Genomic DNA, 16,310 nt, shown 5'->3' with positions numbered 1-16,310 from the left:
TATGCTCATTTTGAATATTATCTTTTCATTTGGGTGTTTACTTTTCTCTAGTCACTTGTACAAAAACTAAAATCACTTTTACAGTAATTCTTCTAACATTAATTAGAAAACAGAAGGTAATGTAACCCTCGAAAGTAGAAAAGCCAAAAGGTATTTTAAGTTTTATAATGAGATACAGAAAATTGCAGAATATGTACAAGGTCATCGAACACATCATTAATATCCTAAAAGCAGGCTGCAAAATAAGTTACATTCAGAGGTATGAGGGATTGTAACTTGCATGTCGTCCTCATCATGTAATCAATTTATAGCATTCTAATTTTAATCAAACAAACAGCAAAGGTGATGATGTCAGGCTCTAGTATTTTCTTCTTCCCCTTATGTTGCTATTTAATTCTTGGTTCCTTTTAACACTGCCTACTCTAGCTTTCATGGCTTCCATATCTTTAGCTATTCAGATAAGATGCAAATGCTTGAAGTCTTAACAAATACCTCAGCCCACTTCTGGTTGTGCATCTAGGTCAGTACACAGACACTTCAGTAAATTATTTTTGGTAATGGAATGTTCCTGTAAATTTCTATAACTTTACTGCTTTCAAAAAGCATCACTCCAACATCACTAGTTTTAGGATAAAACCATTAATTAATTTAATTTACCATAAGATTAGTAACAGTGTATTCATATAAACAAAAATGACACTTCACAACACTACCTTTAAGTGAAAAAGTTTGCAATCTGAATGCACTACTGATGGGAGCACATGAGTTAACACACAGTGCTTCTTTCTCTTCATTTCAGTCAATTGTGCTCATCTATATTGCTTGAGAAATTCAAACTCGTCTTTCAGTTTCAACAAACACTAATCCTGAAAATACTCTCAAGAACTATGTGACTTCCCTGATTTCTGCAGATGCCAAACATATTTGAAAAGTGGCTGTTGCAACAACTGACTTACAGTTTCAGCTTGAAAGTAACCTGTCTTCCCAGTCAAACTTGCATACTTGAAAATTAAGCCTTTCTTTCAAAAAAAACTATAATCTTACTAAGTTTCTTACTGTGGCAAATTATTTACAAATTTGCCAAAATGAGTCTGCATGTATATAAAGTTGCAATAGTTACAATAAATGGGGTCCATGCATTACCATCCCTGGAAATCAGTCCTCTCAATCAACTGTGAGGTAGACTCCATTGCAGAGGAAGATGGCTGAACATCCGTTTCAAAATAGGAGTTGAGGGCTCTCTGTGAATAATCAGAAAATAAAAATCAATCCAACATAATCTACCGTCAAATTTTTTAAAGTTAATCTGAATGTAGTTTAGCTATGAGAATGCAGAATCTGCAATTGCAGTTTGATGAGTAAAAATTCTTTGATATTAGCTGATGTTTTTTGTGCCCTTCTCCATCCTCAAACAATTCACTGGTATTGCACAAGGGTTAATCAAATGTAACCCTTGCTCTGATAAGACTTGACTGTGGGTGGGAACTTTAAGCAGCAATGTCCCCAGTCAAATCTGGTATTGGGAGAGTTAACTGGAAACGAGCTCAGAACTTGAGAGAAAAGGAAATCCTCTCCTTTCTTCAAATTTGCTATTAAAATGTACTTAAGTTTTTCTTTTTGTGCTTCCATGTCAAAGTCCTACTAAAGGATAATGCTGTAATTAAAAGAGATGGAGATACTGAAAAGAATAGCCAGAGATCATGTTGAGGTATTGCCAACAACTCTGAAAATCTCTTTTGCAGGAAGATTGAATCAGTAAGACAACATGACAAAAGGCAAAGGTAAAGATAGGCCTCATGTGTATGGCTCTTTTTATGACTTTAGGACATTGCGTAGTACTTTATCATCAAAAAAAAGTACTTTAAGAGTCAGCACTGTAATATAGTCAACACTGCACAAAACCTGCTTCCACTAACCTTGCACTTCATACCAAACCAATTCACTTTAAATTGTAGTACAGATTTCCTTCAAATGGCCAAGTTCACCGTCCCCAAGATAGCATGTTGAAGTACAGCAAAATGTTGTGTTATTTTAATGCAAGGAGTCTTGCAAGTAAGGCAATTGAATTGAGATCATCAATTAATGCACAGGGATGTGACATCATTACCATCATGGAGGCATGATTGGGAAAGGTGTAGGACTGGTAGCTCAATATTCCACGGTAGAGAATCTTGAAGTGAAATGTTGGGCAGGGATGGTGTAAAAGAGAAGGTAATGTCTCAATGTTGAACGCAGTCAATTACAACAGTAAGGAAGGATGGTATCTAAGAAGGCTCCTCAAATGAGGGTAGCACTTAAAAACAAAAATGGGGGCAATTGCTTTGCTGGAGGCGTACTATAGGGTGCCAAGCAGAATGGGAGATGGAAAGAGATATGGCAGCAAATTATACAGCAATATAAATAATACAGTATTCACAATACAGGATTTCAATTTCCTGAATATTAACTGGTATAGACAGATTTGAAAGGCTTAGAGGGAGCAGAATTCATAAAATCTGTCCAGGAGAGATTTATAAAGCATCACGTAGAAAGTCCTACAGAAAAGGGAGCAGTGATTGTCCTAATTTTCAGGAACAAAGCCAGGCAAGTGTTTGATATGCAGTGGGCAAGCATTTCAGTGACAGCAACCATAGTTCAGTAAGGTTAAAGGTAAATATGGATAAGGACAAAGATGTATCAGAAATAAAGGTTCTGAATGTCGGGGGGGGGGGGTGGGGAAGAGACAATTTTAATAAGAATAAAAGGAAGTCTGGCCTAAGTACAAGAGCAGCTTGTAGGAAAATCCATACCTTTTTGAATGTTTCCTACTGTAATGGTCACCCATAAAGGTGAAGGGTGGGATAAAGCATGCATAGAGAACGCTGGATGTCAAGGAATCTACAGGGCTGGATTTAAAAGAAGCTTATGGTAGAAACCAAATAATTTCCCTACCATTGATTTCAGGTTAACAGGTCCGTAATTACCTGGCCTATCCCTGATACCCTTCTTGAACAAAGGAATCACACTGCCATCCTATGGGTTCAGGAGGACAGCTAATGTGGTATATTTATTCAAGAAGGATGGTCATGATAAACTAAAATACTACAGGCCCTCTGTGGTAGGGAAACTATTGGAAAATATTGAGGGACAGAATTAATCAAAGACAGCACAGCTTTGCAAGGGGGAAAGATTACATCTAACAAATTTGATTAGATTTTGAGAAGGTTGCTACGTGTGACGAGATGAGGTTTGTGTTGATGCAGTCTGTGTGGATTTCAGGAAAGATTTTGGTAAGGTTATATATGGCAGGCTAGTTAGGAAGCTAACTGTCCACGGAATCCATGGCAGTTTGTCAAATTAAATCCAAAATAGCCTAATGGCAGAAAGCAGAGGGTTACAGCTGAAGTATGTCTGAGACAAAAGCATATGTTCAGTGGGATAACACAGGGTCCAGTGCTGGATCCCTTGCTGTTCATGATACACATTTATGACCTAGGACATAAGAAGTTTGCAGATGACAAAAATTGGTGGTGTGGTAAATAACAAGGAGGAAAGACAGATAGGCTAGTCAGATGGGTAAAACATTGGTAAACAGAATTTAATCCTGAAGTGAGACGTAATCATTTTGGGAGGACTAACGAGGCAACAGACTATACAATGAATGTCAGAACCAGAGGAAGTATACAGCAACCTTGGCGTTGGTGTCCAGAGATCCTTGAAGGCTGCAGAACTGGGAGATAAGACGGTTAAGCTATATAGGATACTTGCCTTTATCAGTCAAGGCACGCAATACAAAGAGCAAAGAGGTTATGTTGGAGCTGTATATAACATGAGTCAGGCCACAGCTCCAATACTTCGCGCAGTTTCGATAGCCACGCAACAGGAAGGATGTGATGATTATACAGAGGGTGCAGAGGAGATTCACCAGGACGATGCCTGGGCTGGAGTGATTTAGCTATGATGCGAGACCAGATAGGCCAAGGTTATTTTCCATCCAGCAGAGAAGGCTGATGGGGAGGGGGGGGGGGTCTACGATGGACGTTTACAAAGTTCTGGAGGGGCATACGTAGAAATGTTTCTGTAATAGAAGGGTCCATAACAAGGGGACACAGTTTCAAAACAAGGCGGAGAGGGTTTAGGCGGGATTTGAGATTTTAAAAGAGACAAGATTATGGGGTATCTTGAATTCTCAGCCTAAAAGCGTGAGAGGTAGGAACATTCAAGATATTTAAAACCTATTTAGACGAACACTTGACGCGCCAAGATTAAGGGGCAAATGCTAGTAAATGGAATTCGAACAGCCGGATGTTTGATGACCAGCGACATGTAGGCCGAAAGGCATCTTTTCACGCTGTAAGAATTTTATGTCTCTATGACACAGAGTAGAAATAATCGCCTATCCTCACTGTCTAAGAGGCCTAATCAGATAATCGGTGTCAACGATGCTGATGAAAGAATAAACATTGTCCAAGTTCCAGGGAAAACTCTCCTGCTCTTCATAACGGCACCGTGGGATTGTTAGCGCCATCCCCCGACGAAGCAGTCAGGCTGAAATCATCTTAAAAGTTGAAGAACTGATGACGACCAATAGATACAACTCTGCCTGATCACAAACAGAAACATAACACCGTATTCCCCACGACAGCTAAACAAATGCAACACTTCCAAAAGCCCTCTTTCTTGTCCCGGCTGCGGCATTTTGAAAACGAGCACCACGAAAAGATCGCCGACAATTCCTACTCAGCCAACCTACTTCTAAAAGCCAGTCATTTTCCGCCAGGTAACACTGAGCTACGGCATCATCCGTACCGGTCACAATGGCAAACTCGTCGCAGAGGCCCCCGCGGTATCGTCGCCTCGCTTCTTCAAGTTCCTCCTCCGGCTGGACTGTAGGAACAGCTCCGCCGATCGGCTCTTCATGCTGGAGATCCGGCCCTCCCTGTTGCTCTGGATCATCCAGCCGAGCTCTCTTCCTCTCAGGCTCAACCATAGCAACAGCTCTGCGCACGCGCCACCGCCACTCGGCGTCTTGCTGCTGGGTCTAGAAATTCTCATTCTACTCTCAGCCCCGCCCCTTCACCAGCCCTGTCGCTCCATCGCTTTGATCATATCCCTCCTGTTTCCGCACTCCACCCCGGAGACACATGTCCATCACATAGGGACCGCCCATTTCTGGTCACCTCAGACCCGCCCCCTTCTTGACACGGCCTGACCATCCCCTCAGCCCCGCCCCCTCCACGGCTCCACCTGTCAATCAATGATAATAAAGTGTGAAGCTGAATGAACACAGCAGTCCAAGCAGCATCTCAGGAGCACAAAAGCTGACGTTTCGGGCCTAGGCCCTTCATCAGAGAGCTTTAGTGCATAGCTCCCTCAAAGTTGCCACCCAAGTGAATAAGGTTGTAAAGAAAGCATGTGGTGTTTTGGCTTTCATTAACAGGGGGATCGAGTTTAAGAGCCGCAAGGTTATGCTGCAGCTCTACAAAACCCTGGTGCGGCCACACTTGGAATATTGTCAGCTTTTGTGCTCCTGAGATGCTGCTTGGCCTGCTGTGTTCATCCAGCTTCACATTTTATTATCTTGGATTCTCCAGCATCTGCAGTTCCCATTATCTCTATCTCCACCTGTCAATCACCTCTGTTTCCCCTCCCTCTGCATCATAAACCAATTTCCATCCCCCTCGCCCCCCTCCGGGACACAATCTCAGCCCCAACCCCTTCTCTCAGCGTCCCCCAAGCTCTTTGACCCCATTTCTTGGCCACAGCTCAAGGTCAAGGAACGCACGCGCTCAAAGATAGCAAGCGACTGGGGAGGAAGGTTAGCTCGAAGAAATTTTGGGTTTTTGATCGCTGTCTAGTGACTTCAGTACAGACTGCAGCACAGCTCAGTTTGTCACTTCAGATGTTACAATGATCCTTGACATGCTCAATGCTAACGCAGTTGATAAGCTACAAAGTTTTAGTAAGCCGTAAACTAAAATGAAGAGAGCGCTGGACGAACATCAGCAGGTCTAGAGGTCTACGAGGTCTTTCTGCTGAAGGGGGCCAATTCATTTATCAAATGCATGTATATAAAGGTGGGGAGAGAAGAGTCACTATGTCGACTCCAGTATAGCACTTTCATGCCAAGACAACACCGTTTCAGGTTTCCAGCATGACCGCAATATTTTGCAAATAACTATATAACCTTTAAAACAAACACAAAGTCTAACGCAGCGAAGGGTCAATGCACCCGAAACGTTAACTTCTGATTTTTCCTCCACGGATGCAGCCAGGCCTGCTGAGCTTTTCTAGCAATTTCTGTTTTGTTTTCTGATTTCCACCGCCTGCAGTTCTTTTGGTTTTTAAACAAACATTGGAGTTTGGCCTAATTATAGGAAGGATATTATTAAGCTGAAGAGAGTTCAAAAGAAGGAAGTTCTGCGGTAGGGTCACCGAAATGTTAATTCCGTTTTTTCCTTCACAGATGCTGCCAGACCTGCAGAGCTTTTCCAGCAACTTTGTTTTTGATCCAGAGTTCAGAAGAGATTTACCAGGATGTTGCCAGGTGCAGAAGACTGAGTTATAAGGGAAGGCTGGGACCCTTTCACTGGAGCGTAAAAGGTTGAGAGGTGACCTGAAAGAAGACCTAAAACAGTGAGAGGTATAGATAGAGTTAATGGTAGTTGTCCTTTCCCTAGGATGGAGGAATTCAAGACTACGGACCACATTTTTAAGGTGAGAGGTGAGTGATTTAAAAAAGACTTGAGGAGCAAATTTTTTACACAGAGGGTGGTTTGCATGTGGAATGAACCTCATGAGGAACTGGTGGATGTGGGTAAAATTATGATGCTTAAAAGACATTTGGAAAAGTATATGAATAGGAAATGTTTAGAGAGATATAGGCCAGGACAGGCAAGTGGTGTTAGTTAGTTTGGGATTATGTTCAGCATGAACTGGTTGGACCAAAAGTTCTGTTTCCATGCTGTATGACTCTATGACTCTATTGGAACAAACCAAAGGCATCTCTTACTTGAACCAGACTACATTAACATGCATTTGAGAGACCAGGAAGTTCTGATAATTGAACAGACCCCCTTCAGCAGTAAGACCTCTGTCAGTGGTCTCCCCCATTGCGCCTTGGTGGCAGGTGCCCCAGGCTTTAGTCTGCCCCTCAGCACATAGTCCTGGACTTTATAATGTGCCAGTCTGCAACATTTGGTTGAGGTCAACTCCTTGATCTGGAGGACCTGCAAGTTTTGGACAGACCAAAGAGGGTCATTCACCAAGTACTCCAGACAGAGTCGACGTTTGCCTCCGTGAGTATCTCAGGGAACAAACCGTAAAGCACAGAGTCCTGCATGACAGAGCTGCTCAGGACATACCTTGACAAAAACCATTACATCATTCTCTTGACTTTCTTTGCCAAAGCACATTCCAGAAGGAGATGTGTCACAATCTCAACATCCCTACAGCCACTTTGAGGGCAGCACATGATGGCACAGACCGATTGGACATACATAAAGGACCTCACAGGAAGTGCCTTTTCACTAACAGCCAAGTGATGTCATGATGCTTGTTGGCAGGGTGATGAGGCATACTGGCAAATGACTTTGACAGTCTGCCCAGAGAACTACGTGACAGGATCCACCCTCTGCTTTTCCTGCAGGCTCCCAAGGATTCTACATGCTGACCACTTCCTGATGGACTTGTGATCAAAGATGTTTTTCTTTGCAAATTTCTCCATGAAGATGATATGGAATGGTCCAATTATTTGGAGCATTCCCTGGCAGCAAGGTCAATCCCATCCTTCCCAACACCTAGGGAGAGGTAGAACCTCAGTACATAGTGAAGCTTAGTGTTTGAGTACTGCAGCTGCACACAAAGATGACCACTGGGATGAGGGCGGTGTTGGGTACATTCTTCCCCATTTTATCGAGAGTTTTGTACATGGGGTCCCTGCAGACACGTCCATCTTAGACCTCTAGATGAAGTGGAAGATGACTCAGGTGACTGAAACAGCACATTTTTGGGGAATGGGCCAGGCCCTCGCCACATACAACAACAGAGAGAGTTCCTCAGACCTGATGACCAGGTTTTTATCTGAAATGGAGAGGGAGCAGTATTCCCAAAAGACCAATTTCTGCCTAACCTTGGCAATACACTCCTCCCAAAATTTTGCACATGCCCCGGTGAACCATATTCCCAGCATCTTCGGGTAATCTGTCCTGACAGTGAAGGGGATAAAGAATCGGTCAGCCCAGTTCCCATTGGCCAGTTACACCTTCCAATAAACTTCCTGATTTCCCACATCTGGCAGGAGGAGCAAACCACTGCTCTATCTCTGACCCTTCACAGTAATACAAAGAACAGAATCTTACCTTGCACTTACCTTATCGCTGATTGCCGTCCTCACTAATGCCCACAACTTAAACCTTCAGCAACACTTCGACCACAAAGCAGACCTTCTCAAAATGGTCATTCAACTAGAGCTTGCTTCCTTATTATTCATTTCTGGGCGGTCGCTGGTGACTGAGCCAACTTCTTCCAACACCTCAGTCGCTTCTCAGCAGCGTCCTCTGTTGGATGCTCTTGCGCCATTCTCTGAATTTAGAACTTCTGAATTTTGACCAATAGAGTTGCCAACTCTGGTTTAATTTTAAAATTCCTCCATCTCTCAGATTCCACTTGACAGCCCCCATGCAGTAGTTTAACTTTTAAAATACTGGAAAGAAACTGCAGGACAAACCAGGAGGGTGACAACACTGCTGCTGACCACTTGATTGGTGTGAAGGGGTAGCATGCACAGCAGTCAGATTGGCTGATTTTCTTAGGAATTTACTGCAGTGCACAGCCAAAAATACTATTCGCAGATCCAAGATGAAGAGGGAGGGTCAGTCTGACTGCCTACCTTTGTTTTAATGAGGGATAAATTTTACCAGATATCAGGTAAATGTCAATTTTAGTGAGTGTTGTGGAGGATTTCTCAGAAGTATTTTTCACAGTATCCTCCCAAACTCCCCTATTACCTATGCATCAGACCCCTATGACACTCTGCACATTCCATTCTCTCCATCAGTGCAGGCGTAAGAACTCTCCACTGCCAAGACCTCCTGGCACGAGTGCTTTATTTAAAACACAGTTGTGCATTAGATCAAGTGTTGTCAATCCAAAGAGGCCTGTCTAATTTCTGTTGTTTACAACAGACATGTCCGACAAAGGAAAAGTGGCACCTAGTGAGAGGGACGTAGAGGCCCTTACGAAGGAAATGGGGCAGAGGAGGACCATCCTCTTCCCCAGGGCAACAGAAAAGACCACAAGAACAGACATTACCATGCTATTGCCACAGGTCACTGTGGATCCACAGCTTAGAGGAACACACAGCAATACCACTAAATGCTCAATGACTTTCACTGTTCCACAAGTATAGATGCCACTATCTTTTCTCTAGTACCTCAGAGTTACTTATTTCTGCTACTACACACATCCCATACAAAGGCTCATGAGCTACCACCTTCACAATCACACACAGTTTCCTTCAATTGCTCTCACTCAACCCATATCACCAGACTACTAATCTCACAAATCTTTCTCCTGGACACCACCCCAAGGCCTCCTACCCTCCCTCGACCTCTTCATCTCTGACTGCCATCGAGAAATCAATCATCTCAACCTCTCCCGTGCAGAACGCGCAGCCCTCCACTCCCTCCGCTTCAATCCCAACCTCACCATAAAACCCGAGGACAAGGGAGGCGCAGTTGTAGTATGGCACACTGACCTCTACATCGCTGAGGCCAGATGCCAAATCTCTGACACCTCCTCCTACTGCTCCCTGGATCATGACACCACCCCCGAGCACCAAACTATCATCTCCCAAGCCATTCACAGCCTCATCATCTCAGGTCACCTCCCACCCACAGCCCCCTCCGACACTTCCGCCACCTGCAATCTGACCCCACCACCCAAGACATTTTTCCATCCCCACCCATGTCTGCTTTCCGGAGGGACCACTCTCTCCAGGACTCCCTTGTCTGCTCCACACTGCCCTCCAACCCCACCATACCCGGCACTTTCCCCTGCAACCACAGTAAGTGCTACACTTGCCCCCACACCACCTCCCTCAACCCCATCCCAGGTGCCAAGAAGACTTTCCACATCAACCAGATGTTCACCTGCACATCTGCCAATGTGGTATACTGCATCCACTGTACCCGGTGTGGCCTCCTCTACATTGGGGAAACCACGCGTAGGCTTGGGGACTGATTTGCAGAACACCTACGCTTGGTTTGCAACAAACAGCTGCACCTCCCAGTCGCGAACCATTTCAACTCCACCTCCCATTCCTTAGACGACATGTCCATCATTGGCCTCCTGCAGTGCCACAACGATGCCACCCGAAGGTTGCGGGAACAGCAAGTCATTTTCCACTTGGGAACCCTGCAGCCCAATGGTATCAATGTGGATTTCATAAGCTTCAAAATCTCCCCAACTCCTGCCACAAGCCAAAACCAGCCCAGCTCGTCCCCGCATCACTAACCTGTTCTTCCTCTCACCTATCCCCTCCTCCAACCTCAAGCCACACCCCCATTTCCTACCTACTAACGTCATCCCATCCCCTTGACCTGTCCGTCCTCCCCAGACTGATGAATCCCCTCCCTACCTCCCCACCTACACTCACCTCTACAGGCTCCATCCCTGCCTCTTTAACTCGTTTGTCTCCTCTCCACCTATCTTTTCCTCTATCCATCTTCAATCTGCCTTCCCCTCTCTCCCTATTTATTTCAGAACCCTCTCCCACCCCCCCTCCCCCCCACTTTCTGATGAAGGGTCTAGGCCCAAAATGTCAGCTTTTGTGCTCCTAAGGTGCTGCTTGGCCTGCTGTGTTCATCCAGCTCCACACTTTGTTATCTCGGATTCTCCAGCATCTGTAGTTCCCATTATCTCTGATACCAATTTCACATGGCACCTGCTTTGCTGACTCATTCTCTATGACACCTCACCACTTCTTCCACCCCCCTGCACCAGCACTAACAGCTGTGACAGCCACTTTCATCCAATTCAATCCCTTCCTTCATCTCATGCCAGGAATAAATGGCCCACAATAGAGCATACAGAATCAGGACAGGCCATCGGTGCCCAACATTAAACTCCTCACTGCTATGAGGAGAAGATCCTGGTTCTGGCCAATGAGGAATCACGATCACTCACATGATGATGCCAAAACAACCAGTAAGAATTGTTGACCATTGCTGTGCTGCTCTCCCATTGCCTCCACAATGAATACTCTTAACGTGATTGATGCTCAACTCCTTGTTCATGACACATTTTTATTTGTCTTCTAAAGCTACAAGAGGCGTCTGAATGGTTTTAACATCCAGGAGGCTGGCCCTGCAACACCTCCTCCTCTATCTCAGAGGAAGTAGCCACTGATCCGTGAGGGAATGCTCTGGCAGGGCTGCCTCCTGAAGTCTCCACCAGCTCAGATTTTGACACATCAGTGCGTATTTCAACTAGATTGGAGTCAGGAGCACCTCCTGGCGAGTACAACACTATCTCAGTGCTGCATATGGTCAAGGAAAGAACATCCAGGTCTCTGGCACTCAGACAGTTACCAGACACAAAGCACCTGGTCATTCCCAGTCTGGGGAGGACCAAAAGTTGTCGGCAGTTGAGAATTTCATTCAGATACACAAGCAGACACAGGGGCAAAAGGAAGTTTGACAAAATATGCCATTTGCCTCTCACATGCATGCATGTGGCTGCCTTCGTGGACAGATTGGTGTCTGCCTTGGAGAGCCAGGTACTGCACACAGAGTATTTGCTGGATAAATACACAGACCTTCACTCCCTTGTTCTATGCAACAATGGCAGGGTGGCAGGATAAAGAGGGACCACTCTAGATGCCCTTGCTTACAAGGAGTAGAATCAGCACAGCACTCAGTTGGAGGTACATACAGGCCACTCTGAAGTCTCTTGTCAGGACCCTGCAGAGGTGGCTGGGCTTTCCAGTTCCACTCTACCTATACCCCGCCTCAGCCCTCTGGGAAGTGAAGCTGAGCAGGGTATACCTGTCTCTGTGCAGGATATACTCAGCACGTTTGGGACCTTTAACCACAAATGCCCCTGAGGTCCCCTGACCAAATCTCCAAGGCCATCAGGCTCCAGAGTATGGTAGGCTCTTTCACCTCAACTGCAGAACCTGGGATTACACCAAGATGTAGTGGGAAGAAAAGGAAGGAAAAGACCTTATCACAGAATCCCTACACTGCGGAAAGGGCCATTTGGCCCATCAAGTCTGCAACGAACCTTGGAAGAGCATCCCACCTAGACCCAGTCACTCAACCCCTATAACCTCACATTTATCATGTCTAATTCACGTAGGCTATACATCGCTAAACACTACTGGGTAATTTAGCATGGCCAACCCTCCTAACCTGCACATCTTTCATCTGCAGAAGGAAGCCGGAGCACCTAGCAGAAATCCTGCAGACTCAGGGAAAATGTGCAAACTCCACATAATCACTGAAAGCTGATATTAAACCTGGTACTGTGAGGCAGCTAACCACTGAGACACGGTGCTGCCCACTCCTGAGGACATATGGGTGGCAAAAGAGAAACGTAATTTAAATTACATTCTCACACTTGTGAATATATGTTCACTTTTCTCCATTAGCTTTGTCTACCTGCAGCCACAAGAATTAAAGTACAGAACCTAGTCATCTGTGGTGTTACACAATGTTTTACGGTCCAAAGTGAACAAAAATGGCAGACATCAGCCTAGAGTAATTTTTAAAATTGATTTTATTGTCATGTGTACCAAAATACAGTGAAAAGCTTTGTTTACGAGCAATACAGGCAGATCACAGCAAGCAAAGGATGTACAGATCAGAAAGACTTAGAGGCACATATGTTACATTGCAGGTTACATTATTTGAGGCTAGAGTCCGTTCAACAGTCTGATAACGGTCAGAGTGAAGCTGTTCCTGAACCTGCTGGTGCACGTGTTCAGGCTTTTGAATCTTCTGCCTGATGGAAGTGGTTGTAGGAGGGCATTACTGGGGTGTGATGGGTCTTCGATGATGTTGGCCACCCATCCGCAGCAGCGAGCCATGTAAATAGATGGAAGGTTGGCTTCCATGATAGTGTGGGCTGTGCACACCACCTTCTGTAGTATCTTATGGCCCTGGGCAGAGCAGTTGCCTTACCAGGCCGTTATGCACCCAGACAGTATGCCTTCAATGGTGCATTGTAGAAGTTGGTGAGGGACCTTATGGACATGCCAAATTTCCTGAGCTGCCTGAGGAAGAAGAGGCGTTCTTGTGCCTTCATGACTGTCACATTCATGTGGGAAGTCCAGGACAGATCATCAGTTACTGTCACTCTGAGGAACTTGATGCTCTTCACTCTCTCAACCTCCATTGGTGTAATGGGGGTGCGTTCTCCTTCTTGCTTTCTGAAGTCAATGATCAGTTCTTTAGTTTTGCCAACGTGGAGAAACAGGTTGTTTTCATTGGACCATGTCATCAAGCCCTCTAATTCCCTTCTGTATTTTGACTCATCGTTGTTACATATCTGTCCTACGACAGTGGTGTTGTCAGCGCACATCGCAGGTCATTCACATCAGAGAGGCTACTGTGCAGTGTATTACTCAAACATACCAGTAACTCAAGTATCTTCAACTATGCAACCATTAATGCTGATGAACAGAAGCTGCCAGTACACTGGATGACCTAACACCAGCAAAAAAGATCCAGCAGCAGACAGGCACATCCGAAGGTTGCTTCTAAGGAGTGTATGTTTCTTTTAAATGATGAAGAGAGCAGGTCTTGCTACTCGTGCAGACAATGGGACCTTGGAATGTGCTTGAAACTTTGGCAACTAGGGTGCATCTTTCCCGGCTGCAATACATAGAAACGCGCTGGAATGAAAACAGAAATGGTTGGAAATGCTCAGCAGATCTAGCAGCACCTGTGAAGAAAAAATCAGAGTTAACGTTTCGGGTGCGGTGACCCTTCCTCAGAACCTGCTGAACTTTTCTAGCTACTTCTGTTTTTGTTCCTGATTTAAAGCATCTGCAGTTCTTTCGGTTTTTATCTGGAAACTCTCTGATCAGGCGGCAGTTGTCAAGAAAGAGTTAAACATTTCAGGTTGATCACTTTTTATCAGAACAGTAAGAAGTTAAGACATGTAAGAGGTATTAAGGCAGTAAAATGGGGTAATGGACAGGAAGAAGAAACATATCCACCCTCTTGACTGAAGACTGCTGACAACCAATGATAAGCTGTCTGACTTTGCACCTGCACTAAAAGGCAAGTCCAGACATTCTCTGTAAAAATGCTTGTAGGATTGTGGACATGTTTGGAAGAGAAAAGACCGCTGAAAAGGTTCACTCCAAGGTGAAATCTCGGTTGTCTCAAGCGAGCCTCCAGTTCGCAATGCGCCGTATCCCTAGAGTCCTGAGAAAGGGCAATTATGCTGGCCAAGTGGGCACTGCAGCACAGTCCATTGGGCTCTAGTACTTGAGCATCTGACAGCTGAAATCCTCAAACTGGCTGGAAGTGCAGCCCAAGACAACAAGAAGGCCAACATCATTCCCAGATACCTGCAGCTAGCCATGCGCAACAACAAGGAGCTCAACAAGCTGCTGGAAAAGGCGACCACTCCTTAGGACAGGGTGTTGTCTAATATCTAGGCTATGCTACTGCCCAAGGAAACTGTTGCTAGGAGTGGCACTAAAGAGTGAAGACATAAGTGCTGTGAGTCTGTATGCCTAGTTGAGGAGGCAAAACACGAAAAGGCAAAGCAGTCAAGACAAAGAAGCAGTGACATCCAAGCAGGCACAAAGTAAGTGAGTGCTAAGAGAGCAAAATATGATCTCTGAGATGCGGCCTCGACCAAGACCTGAGGTGCACACCTGTCCCTGTGTGCAAAGTGTCTTAATGGCAGCATTCCAATGAAAGTTGCCAGTGTACTACACAGTGCAGCATTGATTTGCCGAAGTGTACAATAAACATATTGGAGATGTGAGTTGGTATGCCCCATACTGCTAATGTCTGCATATGTGGTAGCTGCCCATGAATGTCCCCTCTCATGTTTGTGACTGGTGTCCAGATGAAGGGCTGGAAGACCAACCTCAAGCTGAAGTCACCAGCTAACTGACCTTACTTTTGTGTCATAAATTGTCACCATCTAGTTTATATTGGCAGCTGGAAGTATGAGAAACCAGATATCAATTAGGCAAGATTATCTAATAATGAGATGTTAATGCATACAAACAGCTCATTGACGAGCATCTTTTCTTGCCATTCAATACTTTTGTTGGAAAATGGAACTTTTGATTCCCAGTGTCAAGAATCTCCTCACCCACCCATCTCATGCATTATTTCCAACTTTCTGACCATTGCCCATATCATTCAATGCCTAGGAAAACTGCACCTCTTGTCTACTTCTAGCAGTGTTCGATTTCAATTATTCACGAAACTGTTTACTTGCTTTTCTCTCCTGTCTCATTAATTTTTAATGTATGCTGTCTTCTTGAATTTAGTGCCTGTTAATGTTACCCACTGAAATACTGTTTGATACCTGGTCAAAATTTTTTTCTAAACTTCATATATAGTACAGCCACATTCTCCATTTACAGTTACCTCCTCAAAAAATCCTATGAAATTATTAATCATGGGAATATTTTTTGAAATCCATGTTGGAACTTCTGGTTTTGTCTCCTTTATTTAACAGACATCATCATCAGTTGAATCACAGGAGTCTGCCCACAAATTTATATTAAGTGGAGCCTGAAGATAGTTGAGAAGCCCCTGTGTAACTAGATTTACCTACAAATACATTGAGTCAAAAAAGCCTAATGAGTACGCAATGCAGCTACGTATATATAATACACACACATACATATGAAAAATTTATTCCCAACTTGTTCATACCTTATAATTATCTGATTTTGTCTGGTAAAAGACATTAAAGCATATTGGGTATGAAGAAGACTGTGGAAGGCAATAAGAGGAACAACAACTGGATACAAACAAGATGCTGCTTATCCACTCTGTCCAGATCCCTTATGATTTTGAAAATGTCTATCAAATCTCCTCTTGGCCTTCTCCTTTCCAAAGAAAATGTTCTCAATTTCCACAATCTTTCTTCAAAACTGAAATATCTCATCCCTGGAACCATTCTTGTAAACAACAGTGATCCCTCGTTTCAGATTGCCCCATGAAAGGAAACATGCTCTCCACATCCACTCTGCCAAGATCCTTCACCATCTTATGTGTTATTCTTCAAAACATTCGCAGATGTAATCATAAGCTGTCCAACACCTCCTCATAAAAAAAAAATTCACTCCA

At 44.4% G+C, this 16,310-nt stretch overlaps 1 protein-coding gene across 1 annotated transcript in view; it reads right to left on the bottom strand.

Moving 5' to 3' along the window:
• tdp2b (tyrosyl-DNA phosphodiesterase 2b) overlaps positions 1-5,019 on the bottom strand; it is a 33,325-nt gene extending 28,306 nt beyond the window's left edge. The window contains exons 1-2 of the mRNA XM_048524468.1: positions 4,733-5,019; positions 1,144-1,241 (exon numbers count right to left, since the gene is read on the bottom strand). Of these exons, the coding sequence (XP_048380425.1) occupies positions 1,144-1,241; positions 4,733-4,969 (335 nt within the window). The 5' untranslated portion in view covers positions 4,970-5,019. The remainder of the gene's footprint in view (positions 1-1,143; positions 1,242-4,732) is intronic.
• Between the last annotated feature and the right edge of the window lie 11,291 nt (positions 5,020-16,310).

Source organism: Stegostoma tigrinum, chromosome 2 (genome assembly GCF_030684315.1).
Source record: "Stegostoma tigrinum isolate sSteTig4 chromosome 2, sSteTig4.hap1, whole genome shotgun sequence".
Lineage (NCBI taxonomy): Eukaryota > Metazoa > Chordata > Chondrichthyes > Orectolobiformes > Stegostomatidae > Stegostoma > Stegostoma tigrinum.
This window is presented reverse-complemented; position numbering and strand designations above follow the sequence as displayed.